At 34.9% G+C, this 23120-nt stretch overlaps 1 protein-coding gene across 3 annotated transcripts in view; it reads left to right on the forward strand.

Moving 5' to 3' along the window:
• Positions 1 to 23120, forward strand: part of MAP4K5 (mitogen-activated protein kinase kinase kinase kinase 5) — a 116775-nt gene that overhangs the window by 47449 nt on the left and 46206 nt on the right. For all 3 annotated transcript variants that reach the window (XM_018054363.1, XM_018054362.1, XM_018054361.1), the window contains exons 4-13: positions 1087 to 1177; positions 1618 to 1682; positions 3831 to 3886; positions 8349 to 8396; positions 8782 to 8824; positions 9214 to 9286; positions 11160 to 11291; positions 13227 to 13289; positions 15247 to 15328; positions 16326 to 16442. In XM_018054363.1, the coding sequence (XP_017909852.1) occupies positions 1087 to 1177; positions 1618 to 1682; positions 3831 to 3886; positions 8349 to 8396; positions 8782 to 8824; positions 9214 to 9286; positions 11160 to 11291; positions 13227 to 13289; positions 15247 to 15328; positions 16326 to 16442 (770 nt within the window). The remainder of the gene's footprint in view (positions 1 to 1086; positions 1178 to 1617; positions 1683 to 3830; positions 3887 to 8348; positions 8397 to 8781; positions 8825 to 9213; positions 9287 to 11159; positions 11292 to 13226; positions 13290 to 15246; positions 15329 to 16325; positions 16443 to 23120) is intronic.

Consider the following 23120-nt stretch of genomic DNA (forward strand, 5'->3'; position numbering starts at 1 on the left):
TAATAAAAATATCTTATGGTGATATCCTAATGAGGAACACATTTGTTTGTATCTTTCTTGTCTCCAACATATAATATTGCTATTGCATTTATTGTGTGTCAGATATTGCACTCCAAGCTCTTCCTGACAACTTTCCCACCTGAGAGACTTGGAGTAACAGAAACTTGGGGACATAAGAATCTGTTACAAAAATGACCAGCAACTGGTATTACTAAAATGTAGGGAATGTTTAAGGAAGTGGTAGATAAGGAAGCCAAAATGGTAGATAAGAAATGAATTTAAATAGTAGGCAGTGGATTCAGGTGTGACTCAGAAGAGTTAGATTGCCCAAGGTTACATTGCCAGTGAATGGCTGAGTCCAGACTTCAATCCAGGTGTGTTAATCCAGATCTTGAGATCTTGTACATTATATTGCATTTACATAATAGAAATGCACTGATGTATCAACTCCTAAACTCCTTTTACTGAAATAAAACACTATTTCTATGCAAAATGAAGTTTGATAGTGACAGTGTCATTCTAAGGAGCCCATAATGACCATAAAATACCCATATATGATAAATATTTTAATATAGCTTTTTCTTGTTAACCCAAATAGATTTTTGGTAGACAAATTGGAAAATATAAATTAAAAAAGAAGAGAACCAAATTACTTAAAATTTTACTACATTATGTATATTTCTTGAGAATTTTTTTCTGCATATGTACTTACATAATATCCCTTTTTCACTTAATGTGTCATGAGCATGTTTTCATAGCAAAACATGTTATAACTGTTGTGATATCTGTGACTGTACCATAAGTTGTTTGACCATTCTTTCATCAATAAATAGTACTGTAGAGAATATTATCTGTGCATATCTCAAGAAAGTAAACATTGAAGTGAAATTATGAGTTTTAGGACTTCATGCATTTTTATAGCTTCTGACTGTAGAAAGAAACTGCAAGTGTATGTTCTCATTAAAGTATTAAGAATGTCTAATTCCTCATTTCTAATACTTGTTGTGAAGGTTTCCTTCCTTCTTCCTATACATAGTGACGCAAAATGTAACATGTTGACCAAGTTATTATCATTTTGTTTTTCAGGAGATGATTTTTCTTTGATTCAGCAAGAGATATTTATGGTTAAAGAATGTAAACACTGCAACATTGTTGCCTACTTTGGGAGCTATCTCAGGTGAAAAACACAAAGCATCTAATCTCTCTCTTTGTATTTCATACTTCTTTGCCCCACATCCCCTCCCTTTCATGTAAATACTGTTTTGTATTTAAATTTTAAAAATTGCTTGTTTAAAGTTCTAAAATTTCTCAGATCTTCTTATTGGCTCCTCTGTTACAGCTTCATTTATGCATTTTTACCCTATCTGGCAACCTTAATGAAATACTATGAACGGTTACAAGTGTTTTAGCTTGTAATATCAATCACATTCTAAACTATTTCAGGTGGGAACAGAGCTAAAATTAATATGCTTTTCTGTATCCTGAAGAAAAACTGTCAGGACAATTTCCTGTTGTAATCTGTCCTAAACCTTGCTATGCTGAAGAGTGACAATCTTCAAAGTATGTCAGTGGTCGAGAATTACTAGCTAATATAATTTTCTTTCTCTTTCATGTTAGTCGGGAGAAACTGTGGATTTGTATGGAATATTGTGGTGGAGGATCACTTCAAGATATTTACCATGGTACTGTTAATTTCTCTCTACGTTTTAAAACTTTAACTTTAATGATTGTTATTTTATGTCTCTAGTTAACAAGAGATACTAACATGTAGATTTACTGTTTTACATTCTGTCGTGCTCTGGAGGGTTGCATAAAAGAAATCTCAATTTTATATTTTGTTGGTATTCAGTTAAATTGCTGGAGCCTGATGAAGAAATCCAAGAGTACTTGAAGAATCTAGATTTTACTTTTCAGATATAGTCTCTAGGAAATCTTAAGTAGTATATAGGGAAGTATTTTATCTACAAACAAAACTGCCTAAACTTCCTTGTAAATTAAAATTGAAATGCAAAAGGTAACTCACATAAAGCAAATTGTCTATCTATTAATGATAATGTGTTGACTGGGAAAACAACTTAATTTTTGCTATAATATTTTGTATTAAAATGTATAATTTTAAGAATTTGGAATATTTTATTTGTTGTTTAGTTGCAAGTCCTGTCTGGCTCTCTTGTGACCCTGTGGACTGTAGCCCTCAGGCTCTTCTGCCCATGGGATTTCCCAGACAAGAATACTGGAGTGGGTTGCCATTTCATTATGTTGATTTAGTCAACTTTCTGAATTGAATTGAATTTTCCTTTACATTATTATACTATAATGACTGTTCTCTTTTATTTTACCCCTGTTGTTGATTTTTAAAAAATTATTGGTAGGAAACGGCTCTGTGTCATTCAGTTTAAAATTCTTTTCTGTGATTTTATGAAGAATTATGATCTTTTATAGGAAGACTTTTTATCTAATATTTATAATTTTTATCCACATTTTCACAGAATGAGAACTCAGGATTATGGATTAATAAAACTATGCAGCAGACTTTTTTTTTTACTTCCCCTTTTAAGCTGAAATAATGGTTTTGAGACATTAGTTTTACTTCTTTGTGAAATTCCTGCTTTCCATTATTAAACCTGCTATTTTTTGAATTAAGTTGATTCTTAAAAGTATTCATCCCTGTAAATAATATATTAGATAGCATAGTAATCAAGAACAACTATACCTATAATAACTTTTAATGAAATTGTTTCCCTTCTTTAACTACTATTTCATCAAGTTACAAGAATCAAAATTTTATGTTCCTAAAAGTAGGTATAGAGAACCAGTGATTAAAATATGTTGTAAAATATTTTAAGTAAAGATTGCATAAAAGTATCTGATTTTGACCTCACTGTCAGCAAATGCCACCCCCAACTTCAAATATTTTCTCATGGTATTGGAAGGCGTTATTTCCAAAGCACCTAGTTAGGTACTTGCAGAAGGATTTTACGTTTCATTAGGGAAAGATCTGGTTGTCACAAGTGACCTGATTACTTTTTGGATTCTTAGGTAAGGTATTAGATCAAGGTCCTTGTTTTGATGGATATAGTAAAGAATAATGCTAAGGGAATAACATCCTGACTTTAAAAAAAAAAAGTATATTATGCCTTTTCAACAATCAATTTCTCTTTATGGTCCTATAACATGTATGAAAGTGTGAAATTGTTAGTTGTTCAGTCATGTCCAACTCTTTGCAACCCTATGAACTGTAACCCACCAGGCTCCTGTATCCATGGAATTCTCTAGGCAAGAATACTAGAGTGGGTTGCCATTCCCTTCTCCAGGGGATCTTCCCACCCCAGGGATTGAACCCAGGTCTCCTGCATTGCAGGCACATTCTTTACTGTCTGAGCCACCAGGGAAGCCCTTAACATGTGTATATAACTGTAATTATATATGTTTTTCTCATTTGGGGGCTTTATTTATTTATTTATCTTCAGTTGTTCAGGATTGAGGTCATGTCCATTGCTTTGTATAGAACATCTTGTGATATCTGGTACTGTGCTTTGCTCATAACAGGGGCTTAATAGTTTCACTGACCAAAGTTGTTATGAAGCAAATCTTCCAGTTTTAAATTGCATTGAAAAATTTTCTACTTTACTTTTTTTTTGTTCCCTGATTCTAAGAATAATAGATGCTCATGATAAGTCACCCAGTGATACATATATATATATATATACACACACACATACACACAGAGAGAGAGAAAGAGAAGTTTTATAATTGCTTGTCATTGTTAAAGTGTTTTTAGTCTGTTGTGTTCAAATGTATAATGATGTGATCTCTTTTTAAATTTCTAGTTACTGGACCGTTATCAGAACTGCAAATAGCCTATGTCTGCAGAGAAACTTTACAGGTACTATATTTGCTTATGTAGATAGAAATGCAGTTCTAGTTTCACAGTTGAAACAGTAAAATGGTGATCTGCCCAAAAGAGAAAGAGTAAACCAAATTTTTCTGTTAACCTCTCATACTGTAATTCTGTAAGCCTAGTTATTTCTTTTGTGAATGATCCCAGAAATTCATTTAAGCGAATAGTAGTATACACAGTGGTGGTGTTTGGTGTTCTGCTTTGTAGTGCCTGTCCCTCAATTGCTGCAAAGCTAAGGAAAGTCATAGGTATGAATTGGTTTTCATGAATGAATCATCAGACCTCTCAATTATAACAAGTCCAAGCTTTCCCTTTGAGTTTTATGGCCGCAAAAAAGACATGAGGGCTTTTACCGTTTCTCCCAAAATGAGAATAAAGTTTCATGGCAATAACCCAGAATGTTATCTGGAAACCTTTGATCTATGTGATATTAATAGATATTATTAATATCAGAATCCCTTTTTATAAGCTCAGTAAACAGTGTATTATAGAGATTTCTTTCCTTCTTTATTTCAGATCCTCTGAGTGCTTTTAGTATGTTAAAATAGGTTATGAGTCTTCAGTAGGTATACAGAGTATGCAGTTTTTCTTCCAGTTTATGTTTTTAGTTCCTTGGAAGACTACTCATTGAAAAAATTAGCTGGTAATTTTGTTCACATGCTTTAAGGCATCTAAGTTAGGAAGCAGGATGAAGTAGTAGTGGTTGTATTATTTATTTTTTCAGTTCACAACTGATACTTATTAATTGATGCTTCTATCTCTATATTTCCTAGATTCTGTAGTTTGTTTAGAAGAGAAATTGATATTCTATATGTTATTCTTCCATATTTTAGAAATTGAGAATTTAACCTAAATTAAGAGAAAGCTCTAGTCATTTCTGAAAGAGTTGGTTTCCATATGCTTTAAAATTTTATTGTTTAGATATATGAAAGTAAATTTTTATATATAAATAATTTACATATATTTCTATAACAGTCAGATTAAAAATCTGCTTTTTTGTATTCACATAAAATGCTAATCATGCACTCATAGCAGAGAATTGTTGACAGACTAGTGTTGTTAATATTTTAATTTCCAAAGTTCCTTGCTTCTTTAAGTGATGGACAGAGTGCCAAATGGAAGTAGAAAGCAAAACAGAAATTTGCGTTTCCATTCTGGCCCTGGTGTATGACCATTATCTCGTCTGTGGTTTTAGTTCCCCAAATATAAAATGAGGCTGTGGAAGGGATGACCTCCAAGATACTAGTTTGAATTTTAAAATTGTGTTACGCTGACAAAATTCCTCATCTTGTGTCTGTTGACAGGTGACTGGATAAAAAGGCATGGTTTATGTAATCCAACAATATATAAAAAGATAATACATCATAGACAAGTAGGGTTTATCATAGAGGGCAGTGTTGATTTAACATTCAAAATCATTTCAAGTAAGTGATTACATTAGCAAACAAAAAGAAGCAAAACCATGGGATCATCTAAATAGACACAGAAAAAGCATTAGCTAAATCGAATGCTCATTTCTGATAAAAATTCTTAGCATACTTCGAATAGAAAGGAACTAACTCAGCCTGATAAAGAGCACCTATGAAAAACCTGCAACTAAATCATACTTAATGGTAGGGACTAGGTGCTTTCCCACCAAGGTCAGTCAAGCAAGGCAAAGATGTCTGCTCTCACCACTTCTTTTTAACAGATTCTAGACGTTTGGACAGGACAAAAAACAAAAGCGGTGAAATAAAAGGCACCTGAACTAGACAGTAAGAATTCAAGCTGTCTCTATTCACAGACTGCATAACTACATCTTTGTGGAAAATGGAATAGAGTCTACAAAGAAGCTAGCAGAACTGCTGCTGCTGCTGCTAAGTCGCATCAGTCGTGTCCGACTCTGTGCGACCCCATAGATGGAAGCCCACCAGGCTCCTCTGTCCCTGGGATTCTCCAGGCAAGAACATTGGAGTGGGTTGCCATTTCCTTCTCCAATGCATGAAAGTGAAAAGTGAAAGTGAAGTTGCTCAGTCGTGTCCGACTCATAGCTACCCCATGGACTGTAGCCTACCAGGCCCCTCCGTCCATGGGATTTCCCAGGCAAGAGTACTGGAGTGGGGTGCCATTGCCTTCTCCGCTAGTAGAACTAGTGAGTGTGATTAGGGAGGTTGCAAGATTCAAGATCAATACACAGATTCAGTTGGATTTCCATAGACTAGCAACAATACAATTTATAATAACTAAAATATGACATTCTTTGGGATATATGTAACAAAGAAGCATAAACATCTGTATACTAAAAACTATAAAATGACTTAGAGAAGTTAAAGAAGACCTACGTAAACTGAGAACTTTGCCTTCTGTAGTATTCTTGTATTCATGGGTCAGAACATTTTATGCAACTAAGACACCATTTCTTCCCAAACTGACTGTAGATTCAATGCAATTGCAGTCAAAATGAAAGGAGGCTTTTTTTTTCCCCTCTAGAAATTGATGAGCTGATTCTAAAACTCCTACAGAAACACAAAGGACCTGGAATAGTCGAAACAACTGTGAAAAAACAAAAAAATTTGAGGACCAACAGTAGCAATTTCAAGACCTATAAAACTACACTAAATGAAACTTAGTAGTAAGCACTGGCATAATAGTAGATTATGCTAAAAGATTATAGAAATCTAGAAAGACGAGAAATAATTCCACACATATACGACTACTGATTTTTGACAAAGGTGAAGATGCTGCTGCTGCTAAGGCGCATGAGTCATATCTGACTCTGTGCGACCCCATAGACGGCAGCCCACCAGGCTCCCCCGTCCCTGGGATTCTCCAGGCAAGAACATTGGAGTGGGTTGCCATTTCCTTCTCCAATGCATGAAAGTGAAAAGTGAAAGTGAATTTGCTCAGTGTGTCCGACTCTTCGCGACCCCATGGACTGCAGCCTACCAGGCTCCTCCTTCCATGGGATTTTCCAGGCAAGAGTACTGGAGTGGGGTGCCATTGCCTTCCCCAACAAAGGTGAAGAGACAATTCAAAAGAGGAGGGATAGGTTTTTCCGTAAATGGTTATGGAATAATTGAACGTCACTCAGTCACGTCTGACTCTTTGTGACCCTATGGACTGTAGCCTACCAGGCTCTTCTGTCCATGGGGATTCTGCAGGCAAGAATACTGGAGTGGTTGCCATGCCCTCCTCCAGGAGATCTTCCCAACCCAGGGAGCAAACCCAAGTCAAGCACATGAACTTTGAACCACATTTTGTGACATATGTAATCACTTACATTTAAATATAAAACCTCAAACTAGAACTTATAGAAGAAAACATAGAAGAAAATTTTGCAATCTTGAGTTAATAAAAGCCTTTTCAAACATAAAAATCATGATCCATAAAAAAAAATTTGACGAATTTGACTGTTAAAATTTTAAACTTCTGCTTTTTAAGACATACTATTAAGAGAATAAAAAGACAAAAAATGTATTTGCAAAGTATAAATCTGATAAAGGGCTTGTTTCTAGAGTATATAAAGAACTCTCAAAACTAAACAAATAATAGGAAAAGCACCAATTAAACAAATGGATAAAAGATTTGAACAGATGTTTCAGCAAAAGCTGTATAGATGGCAAATAAGGATATGAGAAATATGCTTGATATCATTAGTTATTAGAAAAATGTGAATTAAAACCACAATGAGATACCACTACATACCAGTTAGAGTGGCTAAAATTAAAAAGACTGACCCTCATAAAGTTGGTGAGTATGTGAGTTAATTGGAACTCTCATACACTGCTAGTTTCAATGCAAAATTGTACAGCTGCTTTGAAAAACCATTTGGCAGTTGCCTAGAAATTTAAACTTGTACCACCATATGACCCAGTCATATCTAAGTTATTTACCCAAGAAGGAAAAATCATACAAATACTTGACATAAATCTTTAGAGTGGGTTTCTATATAATAATCAAAAGCTGGAAACAACTCACAACCCAAATATCTGTCAACAGGTGAATAAGTAAATTCTGTAATAAATGTATGGTAGAATGGTCAGTAATAAAAAAATGAAATATTGATAACACACTAATAAGGAATGTCAAATTAATATTGTGAATTAAAGAAGATAAAAGAATATTCTGTATGATTCTATTTACATAAAACTCTAGAAACTTTTAAAATTATCTATAGCGACAGAGTATATCAGTGTTTATATATGGGAGGAACTTTTGGGAGTGATGAATATGTTCATTATCTTGATTGTGGTGGTGATGTTACAGTAAAGTATTTCTTGTTTTTATCAGAAAATGAATTCAAAAATCTTAAAATTTAGTAAACATTGATTAGTAAAAAGAAACACGTCTAGGTTTTTTCCCCTCAGAAAAAGGACATTCTGGTTTTTCTTATTCAGTAAGAATTTAAGTAGAAATTTAGGTGTGAAGTTTGCAGTTTTGCTAATATATACTTTTTTTTTAACTTCAGGGTCTTGCCTATTTGCATACTAAAGGCAAAATGCATAGAGATATCAAAGTAAGTCTGTTCAACTTAATTTAAACTCAATATGTTTAATACTGACAGTCACAGTGAACAGATTTGTGGTTTCCAAGGGAAAGGTGGATGGGGGGAGGAAGGACTGGAAGTTTGGGATTCACAGGTGTAAACTCTTATATATACAGTGGATAAACAATAGGTCCTACTATATAGTACAGTGAGTTCTTGATAAACCATAATGGAAAAGAATATTTTTAAAAATGTCTGTCTGTGTATTATTCAGTCACTTTGCTGTATAGCAGAGATTGGTACAACATTGCAAATCAACTGTACGTCAATAAATAATAATAATAAACTGTTTAAATTGATAATTTTATTGAAAGGAATTTTATAATACTAAATAGCATTTGTATTTTTGCTTTAGGGTGCAAATATTTTATTGACAGATCATGGTGATGTAAAATTAGGTATGTTATTTCAAATTCCTAAAAATTGTTTTCCAGAAAAACAGCACTGAAATACTAACCTAGTTGTGTTAGAATAAAAGGAATCCAGGTGGATGGTTTTTCCCCAACTTAAGTTACTTGTAATGAAAAGTTTTTTAATATCTTTGTTCTTAATAAAGTATGTTTTCATTCTAATAAAATGCCAGTAAGTTATTTTCTTATAATGATTATGTTTTGAACTAAACAGGAAGGGATTTAGGTATTCAATTTATATTTATATTCAATTTATATACATTTCTCTAAGTATTGCTATCTGAATTATTAATAATGATGTCTCTGAGGATGAAATTTAGAAATGTTGGTGGTTTTATTGAAAACTAAAATTTTCTGTTCTGTTTTTACCCCATCAGCTGACTTTGGTGTAGCTGCAAAAATAACAGCTACTATTGCAAAGAGGAAATCTTTCATTGGCACCCCTTATTGGTAAGATATTATTATGATTGAATTTTGTCCATTTCCTCTCTTAAAGATTAGTGAACAACATTGATGCTTAGTAATACAATTTGTACTTGACTGAAGCCTAGAGACATTCAGGTTCCTTGACACTACCATAGATCTGATGGGTTACAGAACTTTGATACTCATTTTCCGTGTCCAGCGTTTCCTGTGTTAAAGTGCCAATAATTCCTGCTGTCCCTGAGATGCTGTGTTGGGAGGTCTCATAGGTGGGAGATTTTTTAAAAAAATTGTGTTATAATCTCATGTCATTTTATTACCCTTTCTTTTGATATTGTATCTGTTTTAATCTAGGATTTCATTTGCATGTTGTTAAAATTCATGCATCCTATCCTACCATTAGTGTTTACCAGCCCTCCTGCTTCTACTATATCCTTCCAATTACTGACAAAATAATCTTTCTAAAACACTGCTTTCGATTATATCCTTAAACACACTTAAGTTGAGAGACGCTGTGTCATATAAGTTTCTGTAACCTAAGTGCACATAAAAGTGACTTCTACCTTGTGAATATTCAGTATAAATATAAATTAATTTAAAAATAATAAACACTCAAAAATCCTGAGTAATATCATCTATACTTTATAACTTTAGATGCCATTTTCATATACCACCGACTGGTGGCTCAGATGGTAAAGAATCTGCCTGCAATGCAGGAGACCTGGGTTCGATTCTTGGGTTGTGAAGATTCCCTGGAGGTGGTCATGGCAACCCACTCCAGTATTCTTGCCTGGAGAAACCCCATGGATGGAGGAGCCTGGGAGACTACTGTCCATGAGGTCACAAAGCGTTGTACACGACTGAGTGATTAAGTATGCACAGCAACTCCCAGATAACTCCAGCTCAGCTGCTCAGTTGACCCTCAGTCCTGTATATTTTCAGCAGTTGTTTGGTAATGGCACTACTTCAGTATCCACAGAAATTTTATACTCAGTCTCTTCAGTCAGCCTCTTAATTCTATCCTCCCTGCCACTGCCTTTGAAACATCCTTTTTTTTCCCTCGTATTTTTCACATAGTCTTCTAATTCATCTTCCTGATTCTGATTTCACTTCCTCTCACACCATCCTTCATGTTGCCATGAGTTTTATATCATAATTAAATTTTCCATTTTCACAGTAAAGTCTAATCTTTCTCATATAATCAGTAGACCGTTCATTATCTAGCCTCTGTCTCTGAGGTTTATTTTCCAAGTACTTTCTAGACCTTTTCAAACTGTGATGAATGACTTTTTTTTTCATATTTTGTCCACCACAGACTGATACTTTTATAAAATAAATTTAAAATAAATTGCTTTAAAAAAAATGACCATTCTTATCTGGATAAGAATACTTACTTTCGGTTTCTGTACTTACCAGAGACTGATAGCAAACTGCCTATGGCCCTGTGTCCACCTATAGATCATACTTTGAGTAGCAGTGTCCTGTCACCTCTCTCTGTGTGTTCCGTGCTGGCCTGTTTCCCTGCATTCGTACTTGTTTCCTCTGACTAAAAGAGTCCAGGTGCCTCAACCCCCCTCAACTCCCTGCTAATTTATTCTGTGAGTCTCACCCCCTTTGGGGAACTTTTCTCTGACCTTCACAGAGATTTCAGTGGTCTTTTTGTTTTCCCATGCTATAAAACAGTATTCACAAGATTTTGAGAACCAAAGTTTTAGAAGCGTGTGTATGTGTGTATATGTGGTCTTTATTAAGTTTTTTTCTGTTAATAGTAAAGTTTCTTCTTTTCTAGTAAATGCCTCTAAGCCTCTTTCCCTCCAAGAAGTCTAGTGAATATAACAAAAGAACAAATTTCATATAATTTTTTAAAAACAAAAATGTTATATTTATTGATTCCTTCTAGGATGGCCCCGGAAGTTGCAGCAGTAGAAAAGAATGGTGGCTACAACCAACTCTGTGATATCTGGGCAGTAGGAATAACAGCAATTGAACTTGGAGAACTTCAACCACCTATGTTTGATCTTCATCCCATGAGGTGTTCTCAGTATTTACAATTATGGAGTTACTAGTAAGGTCTTCAGGGAGAGTGAAGTACTGACAACTTGGGTATTCCGAGCTCATTTTAAAGTATATTGAAACAATAAAAGTATTCTGAGAGATGTAGGAATAATCTTGTCTAAAACTTGATCTGTTGTTCTTTCTAACACAACACAGAGTCTGTCTGAAACTTTTCCTTAAAACAAATTTCCTTTAATAAACATAGTAGGATATAGCAGTTATCATTTTTAAAGTTTTAAGTCTTTTTTTTATTCTTCCATTGATTAAAAACATTTCTTTTTTTGTCCTAAGTAGAACTATAAACAAATGATAGAATGCAGATGAGTTTTTTATTTCTGTTCTCATTTGCTTTTGTTTCTTTATACTTTGTCTAGGAATGATGAAGAGGTAGTTGCTTACTATAATCATTTATATTTTAGAGTATATTATCTTAGAAAAAATATTTGAGAGACTGTGAAGGGGTTTTTAGTGTTTTGAAGGAAAAGATAAATTGGGCCAAAATTTAAATTTTTAATGTAAACAGTAAAGGTTAAAAAGAAAATCAGCAGAATAGGGGAAAGTATTCTCCCAATATATAATATTAATTATTGATATTTATTACATAGGTAACTCATTCAAAGACTCTAAGAGCAAAAGATAAATTGTTTATGAGCAAGTATCAGATACTAGAGAAACATGGTAAACTATTGAACCTCACAAGTACCTAAAGATACATAAGTTAGTTCAGGATGGGGAACACATGTGCACCCGCAGCTGATTCATGTGAGTGTATGGCAAAAACCACCACATTATTGTAAAGTAATTAGCCTCCAATTAAAAAAATAATAACAACACCAAAAAAAAGATATATAAGTTAAAAGATACCTGCTTTTAGCTGGAATGCTGATAAGTACAGATCTTTAGGAAAATAATTTGGATGTTATCTGTTATGAACAGTACAAATGTTGCATTGATTCTACACTTGTGAAAATTACACTTAGAAATAATTCGGGAAAAGTCTAAGAATCTGCTTCAGGCTTGCAGGGGGAAAATCTAAATGTGCAGTCATAAGAGCAGCTAATACATATATATATAAACCAAAGCAGCATGGGAAATTGATTATCAGGGAAAAAAGCAGAATATAATGTTGCATATTATAATAATTTAGTAATTGGTTAATATTTAGATAAAGACTGAAAAGAAAAGCAGATTTAAAATAATGTCATAGGGTGAGAGGAATATAGACTTTTTTCTCTTCAATTTTCTTTTATATATGAATCATTTAATTTTTAAAAAGAAAAGATCTTTGGTATTTAATAAAAAAGACTAAGGAGTTTGCTTGAAAACATTGGAGTTTTGTAGGAAATACTGAAATAAAACTTCCTTTTAAAATCCTTCAGTCTTCTACCCCCATAGTCCCTTAAAAAGATTGGTCAAAGGTTAATTCGTGGAGAAGGAAAGTCCTCTTGCAGGTTGATTTCTGTTTCATTGAAAAAGGGAAACACAGAAGTGGATATAATTTGCCTATTCACCCAAAATAATTGTAGAGGCTAAACATGCAGCCTAATCTTAGAGTAGTATATCATCTCCGTGTGTTAACACAATGATACACAATTATATAGACTTATGCTTAAGATATAATACTAGTTATATATATAACAGTATGGTAGTAAAAACCTTCTCAAATGTTTAGTTGCTTTGCCTTGTGAATAAGAGCTTGTTGGAAATATAAATATCTTCTCTAGAGCCAGGAGAAATTTTGCATAAGGTATCCAAAATATAAAACATTAATTTCCATATTCCATATCAGTTAACTCTTGAGTACCCACTTACATAATAATCTTGCATAAATTCATTGCAGAATTGATTCTGATTATTGAATGTAATAATAAAAGTGTTTTGTATTGCTCTTTAACGGAAATGTTTGTTCCAGGGCCCTCTTCTTAATGTCAAAAAGTAATTTTCAACCTCCAAAACTAAAGGACAAAACAAAATGGTGAGTTATAGATATGTAGATTTATAGAATTTTATGGCTGAAAGAGACAGAGGTTTAATTCCCTTATTTTAAAGATGGTAAAGCTGAAGCTCAGAGCATTAAACAGTTTCCCTAACGTTACCTATCTAATTTATTTGCAGAGCTATGGCAAGGATCTAGGTTTATTTCCTGGTCAGTATTCCATTATAATGTACTGCTTTGGCAGCTTGAATAGGAGATGTAGTGAGGAAATGATCTAAAATGAACACATTAAGATTTTGGAGACGCATTTTGCCTGTAGTCCTTTACTTCCACTAATTACATGTTAACTTTCATGAGAAGTAATAGGACATGGTTTCCCAAATACAGTGACAATTAAAATCAATCATCATTGGCTTTTCTCTACCTATTTTCCCTAACATTCAAACAGTTATTACTCATTTGCATCCTAATGTTTTCTCATACAAAGTAAAACAACTTGCCTATTCTTACAGTCCGTAAGGATGTCTTCAATTAGATGATAAAAATTGAAAATTATTTTTCTGGTAATGTCTTCCCATACGTTTATAAGAGAAACTTATTGTACGAATAAAAGTTTCCAAATTCTTAAATTTAGCAATTCTTTATCTTCTTGAGAGATATGTGATCCCCTGGAATTCTTTACATGTATTCATTTTCTCCTGGAGAGACAATCCATATATTATTTCAGATTCTAAAAGGCCTGTCCCCAAAAAAGTTTTAAACTACTTTTTTAATGTTTCGTTGGCCTGCCTGTGCATAGTATTATTTAGGAGCCAGGCCATGCTGGGGATAGTACCAGGAATGAAAGGCAAATCACACTGTAGAAGTTAAGGAGTTTATATCCTACTGCTAGCTGTATTCCTTTGTATTGACACTGTTTTGTTTTGTTTTGTTTTGTTTTGTTTTCTCTTGTTCCTTGTAAACCTAAGTTCCTAAGCAACTAGAATTGGAGGACTTCAAGGATGAATGACTGTTAGCTAAAATAGCTACATTCATAGTGAGATTCCAGAACAGTTATTACCATTGAAGTACCTTTGCCAGTCTTAGGTACTTTCTCACTCCATGATATGAGGGCCACAAACTACCAATGTAATGTAGTGATTTGATTTCTCTAAAGAGAACTGCTTTGCCATTACTGTCATTGGTAATGACTAAGGTTATTCTTTTTGGTTCTTGCCTAGTCTTTCTTCCCGTGGAATCTTGGCAATGGTACAATACCTCTCTTTGTCATTAATTCATAATCAAAATGCAGTTCCTTTAATTAAGTAATTAATTTTTTATTAGTTCATTTTTTGTCCATGCCACACAACTTGCAGGATCTTAGTTCCCCCACCAGGGACCAAACCAAGGCCCATGGTCCTGAAAGTGCCAAGTCCTAGCCACTGTACTGTACTGGCAGGGAATTCCCGGGTTCCTATATGTCTTCTTTTCCCCATTTCATCAATACAGGTGGCAGGAAACTCTTGGTTACTAAGGTCACTTCCTCTTCTTTTCCCTTGTTCCTAAGAAATTCAGTGACTTTTTAAAGGTATAAATAGTCTGTTTAATTACCCACCCTACCTTGATGCCACCTAACAATTTGGGTATAGCAAAACATTTATATATCATATAAATTAAGCAGTGAGAAAAGGTCATTTTGATTCCTAAGTGGTTATAACACAAGGTTATTAACCTTATAGATGACACACCTACCCATTTCTAGCTTTTAGCGTACATTTTAGAGGTTATATATATTAGTATTCTGTTCACTAATTGTATTTTACTCAACAGATGAACCTGGTATATTTTCCAAGGAAATACTCTGTTTTGGGTGTAGTTTTTTGGTTTACATAGAGCTAAGAGGCCTAAGGAAAAAATCATATGTTTTAGTCTTTCTGACTGCTTGTAAGTTAATTTAGTAACACAAAAGAACTAATATTAGTGAAATATATTTGTACATGTCTCTTTTTATTTGAAGGTCATCAACATTCCATAATTTTGTCAAAATAGCACTAACCAAAAACCCCAAAAAAAGACCAACTGCTGAAAGACTTCTGACTGTAAGTCATTGAATTTATAGGAGTATTTTCTATAGTCATGCATTAGTTAGGCATATCAGTAGAACAATAGCATTTAGGGTTTTAATATAAAAGTCTTAGTGATCTCTTACAGCAGGGGTAGGCACGCATTGTGTAAAGAGCCAGATAGTGTGTATTATAGGCTTTGTGAGGCATATAGTCTTGTTGTATCTCCTCAGTTTTGCCATGGTAGCATAAAAGCAACCCTGGCCAGTACATGAAGGGTATGGTTTTAATACCCAATAAAATTTTATTCACAGAAGGAGGCAGTGCACCAGATTCTGCCCATGGTTTGTAGTTTGCCCACCCCTGCCTTGGAGAAAACTCTTTAAAATGTTGCTTTCATCTAAAATTAATTGATTTTCTCTGTTTTGGTTTCTTATGTAAATTTATAGAATGCTCCTGTGTATGTATTTATAAAATACTTTTATATTAGGAAAAGTTGATTATAACAATCCAAGAAAACTTTTTAAATGTTATAAAATTTAATTATGTCTTTCTATATGAATATAATCTTATTTCTTTTTAAATTTATATTTATTTATTTTATTTTAATTGGAGGTTAATTGAGCATAATTTTGTTGAATTAAATATATGTAAGCATAGAATATACATGCTTTTTTCTTATTGTGATATGGACTGTACCACAGTATTTATTTTCATGTGCATAAGTGACATGTGTAATAAATGTCATTGTTATAGCCAAGGTTGTAATTTGACAGCCTAATATAGATTGGTTAACTTTACATAGAGAAATTATTCATATTATGAACTTACCTCACAATAGTTCTTTAGCTTTATAATATTTAACTATGGATTATCTCATTAATATTTTTATAATACACTGTAATTCATTAGCACTGGTAGGCTTCCATATGCTTATCTCTGATAGTTACTAAATGGAAAAGAACAAATAACAGTTTCTATAAGCCATAGATATAAATGCATACTCATGAAGTTTTGTTTTATTTTCATTTAGCATACATTTGTAGGGCAGCCAGGTCTGTCTAGGGCCCTGGCAGTTGAACTGTTGGACAAAGTGAATAATCCAGACAACCATGCCCATTACACCGAAGGAGACGATGATGACTTTGAGGTAAAGAATGTTTGCAATCTAATAATTGAAAATAAATGTTTAATGTGGCCTTAGAGTTTGTTTTTTAATTCAGTCTTTTAAGTTAGTTAAAATAGATTTAGTGACAGAGATTAATTATCAATGAAGACTATACTTGTTCTGCATATAATTACCAATTGATAACTTCCTTAATCCTAGTTCTGAGAAGGAACTAAGACTATGATTCTTCCTTGCACCATATCATTTTTTTTACTTAAGGTTATTAAGTGGTAGCTGCAACTAGAATCAGATCTGTGCCTTTATCTTCCCAGAAATCCAGAAGTGTTTTCTCTTCTCTTTAGACCTCAGCTTCTATTGTGAGAGTTTGATCTTCTCTAAAGAAAAAGAATATCTATTTCCATGGAAATACAGGTTCTAGGAGTATTGCTTTGGACTAAGAGAATGAAAATTTAGCCAGAGCACTTGTACCGTGTCATTTGTCACCAAAGAGATTCCTTAGGAATCCATGTGGTCATTTTTTTAGTTTCTCTGTTTACAGATGATTGGTGGTAGTTTAGTCACTCAGTCGTTTCTGACTCTTGGAACCCCATGAACTGTAGCCCACCAGCTTCCTCTGTCTATGAGATTTTTCAGGCAAGAATACTGGAGTGGGTTGCCATTTCCTTCCCCAATACAGACCATTAACAGGATACAAATAATTTTTTTTAATTAAGCTGAAGTTCCCATAGAAGATGTTTTCCAATAAGTATTAAAAATTATTATTTCTTATATAATTACATACAGAGCTATTGATAACTAGCTTTCTTCTCTGAAAATATTGTAGAATTATTTGAATATATTATATTTAACAATGCAACTTCTAAATCAGGAATTAGGGACTTCCTGCCCATTGTCAGGTTTATGCCTGTCTCTATATAATACAAATGTATTTATTTACCAGTATCTTTTTCTCCTTTTATATTCTGTTTTATTTCTGTCTCTTCATTCTTTCTTATGCCTTTATTTCCCTTTATACCTCTATCTTCAATTCTGGTAAGACTATAGAACTAAACTTTATGTGTTGTAACTTACTGAAGGAAATTTTCTAATTCATGAACTTAAGTTTTAAATTATTAAGTATCATGATAACTACTAACAGTCATTGGGTAGTCTTTCTGCACCAAGTATTAGGCTAAATAATTTCCATGTTAATTCATCTAATACTCAGAGCAGTCCTTTGCAATAGGTACTATTATGATCCCCATTTACATATAAGAAGAAGGAATACAAGTAATTTCATTTCCCCAAGATCATATGCCTAGCAAGTAGTGGAACCAGGATTTGGATTCAGGCAAACCAACTTTAGAACCTAATCTTAGTTAATATACCATCACTTTTATAAATGGACTCAATAGAAATAGTCATTAAAACAGTCTTTACCAACTAGTCATTTTCTAGTATATAACGTAATCTTGTCATGTAGTAAGGTACCCTGTAAATATTTTATTGAATGTTAAATGAACTTTAATATTAAATAACCCAGTCATAAAGATATTTTAAAATTTAAACCATCATTTGCAGACTTGTAATAATTAATTTAATCTCTTAAAAATCAAAATTGTTAAAATTGTTTTTGCTTAAATATAGCATATTACTTGATTCCCCAATTAATGTTTTACTGGTTGTGAAAACAACCAAACTCCACTTTCATTCCCCACAATATTTTGCGAGGTTTCCTAAATCTACTCTTACTTTGGAATTGTGTATTTCTGTTTAATGATATCACCATGCTTTTTAGTCCTTGAAATGCAAAAGCTTGTTCCAGGTAATTGAAAAAACAACAGTGGATAACACTGACATAATCCCTGTCTTCAGAGAGCTTCCAGAATGGTTTCCCTGGAAATTTAGAAATCACCAGCAAACAGTTTATAAGTGTAGTAACTGTTATGGAATGAAAAATACAGGGTGCTATGCAGGCATATTTTTGAGACAGGAAAGGACCCACTGTGGAAGCAGTATGTAAGCTGAAAATCTGAAGGATTAAATACAGAGATAGTAATTAAGAGACTGATCAGAAGTGTTCTGAACAGAAGGAATAATAGCATGTTTGAAAGCCTAGTGATAACAGAACATGGTATGCTTTAGGAACTAAAGAAAAGTTAGTCTGTTAGAGCAGAGAAAAAGGAAGAAATTTGGTGGGAGATGAGATTATAAACTAGATATTTCAAGTAAAAAAAAAATTGAGAGCTTTAATCTAAGGACAGTGGAAGCCATTAAAGGGTAAGGGAATGATATAATCAGATATGCCTCTGTTTTTTTTTTTTTAAGATCTCTGACTTTAGACTGATGATTTCGTTCCTCAGGTCCTCTTAAGAGACTTTTGAAGTTATCCAGAATAGAGATACTGATGTTTTATAGTAGGATGGTAGGGCAAGGATGGAAAAAAGTGAAGTAATTCAAGAATTATATGAGAGAGTGGTGACCAAATGTAGACTTGAGGGTGGAGCCTGATAAAAGGATTACTCCCAAATTTTTACTTGAACAGCTGAATAGATATAAAAGTGCCACTTGTTGAGATTGAAATACTAGAGTAAGATCAAATTTGGGAAGAAAGGTGAGTTCAGTTTTATATATGGCAATTTCTATATTGTACAGATTTCCAAGTAGGAGGAAGGCCTAGGACAGCTTCCTGAAATTTCTCCCTTAAATTAAAAAATCTAGTATCCTAAGAGAAATGGCAAAGGAATAATAAAGAACGTTAAGAGACAGAAGGAAAGTTTGAGAAAGAATACTGCCTAGAAGTTACATTAAAGAAATCTTTGAAATTCGGTATGTTTGACTACTTTAAAAGGATAATTTAAAAATACTAGAGGTGAAGCCAGATTGGAGTGGTTTGAAAGATAAATTTATTTATGAAATTCAGTTGTGAAAGAGGGGAGTAAGATAGAACAGTAGATGAAAGAAAATGAGTTGATGGTGGGTTTGTCTGTGTTCTCAGTTCAGTTCAGTTGCTCAGTCATGTCCGACTCTTCGCAGCACCATGGACTGCAGCACGCCAGGCCTCCCTGTCCATCACCAACTCCTGGGGTTCACTCAAACTCATGTCCATTGAGTCGGTGATGCCATCCAACCATCTCATCCTCTGTCATCCCCTTCTCTTCCCACCTTTAATCTTTCCCAGCATCAGGGTCTTTTCAAACGAGTCAGTTCTTCACATCAGGTGGCCAAAGTATTGGAGTTTCAGCTTCAACCTCAGTCCTTCCAGTGAATATTCAGGGCTGATTTCCTTTAGGATGGACTGGTTGGACCTCCTTGCAGTCCAAGGGACTCTTCTCCAATACCAGGTATTGGAGGTAGGTATTCTTCTCCAATACCACAGTTCAAAAGCATCAATTCTTTGGCTCTCAGCTTTCTTTATAGGCCAACTATCACATCCATACATGACCACTGGAAAAACTGGCCTTGACTAGACGGACCTTTGTTGACAAGTAATGTATCTGCTTTTTATTATGCTGTCTAGGTTGGTCATAACTTTTCTTCCAAGGAGCGAGCATCTTTTCATTTCATCACTGCAGTCACCATCTGCAGTGATTTTGGAACCCCCAAAAATAAAGTCTGACACTGTTTCCGCTGTTTCCCCATCTATTTGCCATGAAGTGATGGGAGCAGATGCCATGATCTTTGTTTTCTGAATGTTGAGCTTTAAGTCAACTTTTTCACTCTCCTCTTTCACTTTCATCAAGAGGCTCTTTAGTTCTTCCTCACTTTTTGCCATAAGGGTGGTGTAATCTGCATATCTGAGGTTATTGATATTTCTCCTACCTGTCTTCTACCTCTCTGTTTTTTGGCTATTGATTGATTGTTTTTTATGTGGGGCAAAAAAAGTTTAAACAGGATGTTTATGAAAAGGATCCAGTGGTTAGAGATAGAAGAATCTAGAGAGCAAGATGAATAGGCAAAGTTCCTAAAAAAGGAAGGAGACGGTGAGATCTAGACTGTAATGAAGGACTTAATCTAGAAGAAACACTTCTTGAAAGGCTTTCTTGGGAAGTGTTATCTAGAGAGTAGAGTAGGAAGCCCTTGAGCTTACCTCCTCCCATTCTTGAGCTCCCCTCCTCCAGTGGGCACACCAATTGCAAGTATCTATGCGAATGACCTGAAGACGAGCATAAAAGATTTTCTACAACTGAAGATATGAAAAACGAAGTACAGTGAGATGGGTAGGAGAGGCAGAGACATAATATAGTCAAGACCCACCTCCCTAGATAGGCAGCCCACAAACAGGAGGATAATTACGTTTGCAGAATTCTCCCCAAGGAGTGAAGCATCAAAACCTGTATTGGGCTCCCCATCTGGGGTGTCCTGCACAGGGAAGATGTGCCCCCCAAAAATCTGGCTTTGAAGATCATCCTTCAAAGGACTTGTGTGCAGGAGAGCTAGAGGACTGTAGGAAACAGAGACTCTGCTCTTACAGGGCATGTGTAAAATCTCACATGCACAGAGTCAGTGATTTGAAAGGAACCCACCTGCAGATCTTGGAGAGACTCTTGGAGCGGCAGGAGACAACTAGTAGTCCCCCTGAAGAATCAGATGCCAGCGACAGCTGAACGTAGGAGTTTTTTCTACCACTAGGACACTGATGCTGACAAGCATCATTGTGGAGCCCTCCCTCTACCCTGCTAGTGCTGGAGGCTTACCCACCCACTGGCAGACTGGCGCCAACCCCCAGCTTCCCTGTCTCCATAGCTAGCCACCCTTGAACCTGGCCCTGCCAGCAGTAGAGCAGCACAAGCTCTGGGACCCTGCACCAGGAAGGTCATGGCAGCTGACTGGGCCAGGGCCCAGGCCTACCTGCCAGCACCCCCAGTGGTCAGCCTTGCCACAATAGAAGGGCCCAAACAGGCCGTATACAGGGCACGCTTAGAGTATATAGCTCTGCTGTCCAGAGGGGTGTGCTGCTGGGTTCCATAAGATATCTCTTACATAACGCCACTCCTCCCACATTCAAGAAACGTAGCCAATCTACTTAACACTTAGAAATAAACACAGAGAACTAGGCAAATAGAAACAGAAGACTGTGGTCCAAACAAAGGAACAAGACAACCTCAGAAGAAGAATTAAAGAAAAGATACGCAATCTGCCTGTTAAAGAGTTTCAGGTAATAATCATAAAGATACTCAATGAATGCAAGAGAGAAATGGAAGAACATAGTAAGAATGTTAACAAAGAATTAGAAAATATAAGGGGGGACCAAATAGAGCTGAAGAATACAATACCTAAAATTAAAACTACGCTAGAAAGAAATAATAGCAGATTTGGTTATATGGAACAGGTCAGTAAAGTAGAAGAGAGAATAGTGGAAATCACCTAAGCTGAAGAGGAAAAAGAGAAGAGAGGTTTTTTTCTTAATGAGGGTGGTTTAAGAGACCTTTGAAACAATATCAAGTATACTAACATTCACATTCTAGGGATCCTAGAAGAAAAAAAAGAGAAAGGGCCAGCATATGGAAGCAACCTCAGTGTCCACTGATGGACTAATGGATAAAAAGGATATATATATATTCAGTGGAATATTACTTTGTTGTTGCTGTTTAGTCACTATGTTGTATCCAACTCTTTTGCAACCCCATGGACTGTATCCCATCAGGCTCTTCTGTCTAAAGGATTTCCCAGGCAAGAATACTAGATTGGGTTGCCATTTCCTTCTCCAGAGTTTCCCTGGTGGCTCAGACGGTAAGGAATCCATATGCATTATGGGAGACCTGGGTTTGATCCCTGGTTTGGGAAGATCCCCTGGAGAGGGAAATGGCTACCCACTTCAGTATTCTGGCCTAGAGAATTCCATGGATTGTATAGAATCTGTAAAGAGTTGGACACAACTGGGAAGCTTTCACTTTGCTTCTCCAGGGGATCTTGCCAACCCAGAGATCAAATCCACATCTCCTGCATTCGCAGGCGGATTCTTTACCACTGATTCACCAGGGAAGCCCTGGAATATTACTCGCATGTTAAACATAAAATCTTCCCATTTTTGACACCATGGATGGCTCTAGAAGCTATTATGCCAATGAAATAAGTCAGAGAAAGGCGGATACCACATGATCTCACTTATATTTGGATCTAAGAAGCGAAACAAAATGAAAACGGACTCAGATACAGAGAGGAAACAAATGTTTGCCAGAAGGGAGGCTTCAGAATGTGGACAAAATAGGTGAAGGGGATTAAGATGTACAAATACCCAGTTATATAATATATATATATATTAGGGTTATTTTATACAGCATAAAACATCTGGTCAATAACATTAATTTTGTATGGGAACAGATGGTTACTACACTTATAATGGTGATTACTTCTTAAAGTATACAAATGTCAAAAAATTCTCTAGTACATCAGAAGCTAACATAGTATTGTGCGTTAATTAACATTTCAACTTAAAGAAAAGAAATACTAATTTCTCTTCTCCAGGGGATCTTCCCAACCCAGGGATCGAACCCAGGTCTCCCACATTGCAGGTGGATTCTTTACCAGCTGAGCCACCAGGAAAGCCCATTGAGGAGAATGGATGGGTTAAATGACTAGAGAAATGTTTGGGGGCAACACTGAAGCCTCAGAAAAGATGAATTTTCAATGTGCAGTTTTCCTCCAGCAGTCATTGGTACCCCAGATATAAACCAGTTAAGTCCCTTCAGGCTTGTCATTTTGGTATACCAGTGTAGA

This window comes from Capra hircus, chromosome 10 (assembly GCF_001704415.2).
Source record: "Capra hircus breed San Clemente chromosome 10, ASM170441v1, whole genome shotgun sequence".
Taxonomy (NCBI): domain Eukaryota; kingdom Metazoa; phylum Chordata; class Mammalia; order Artiodactyla; family Bovidae; genus Capra; species Capra hircus.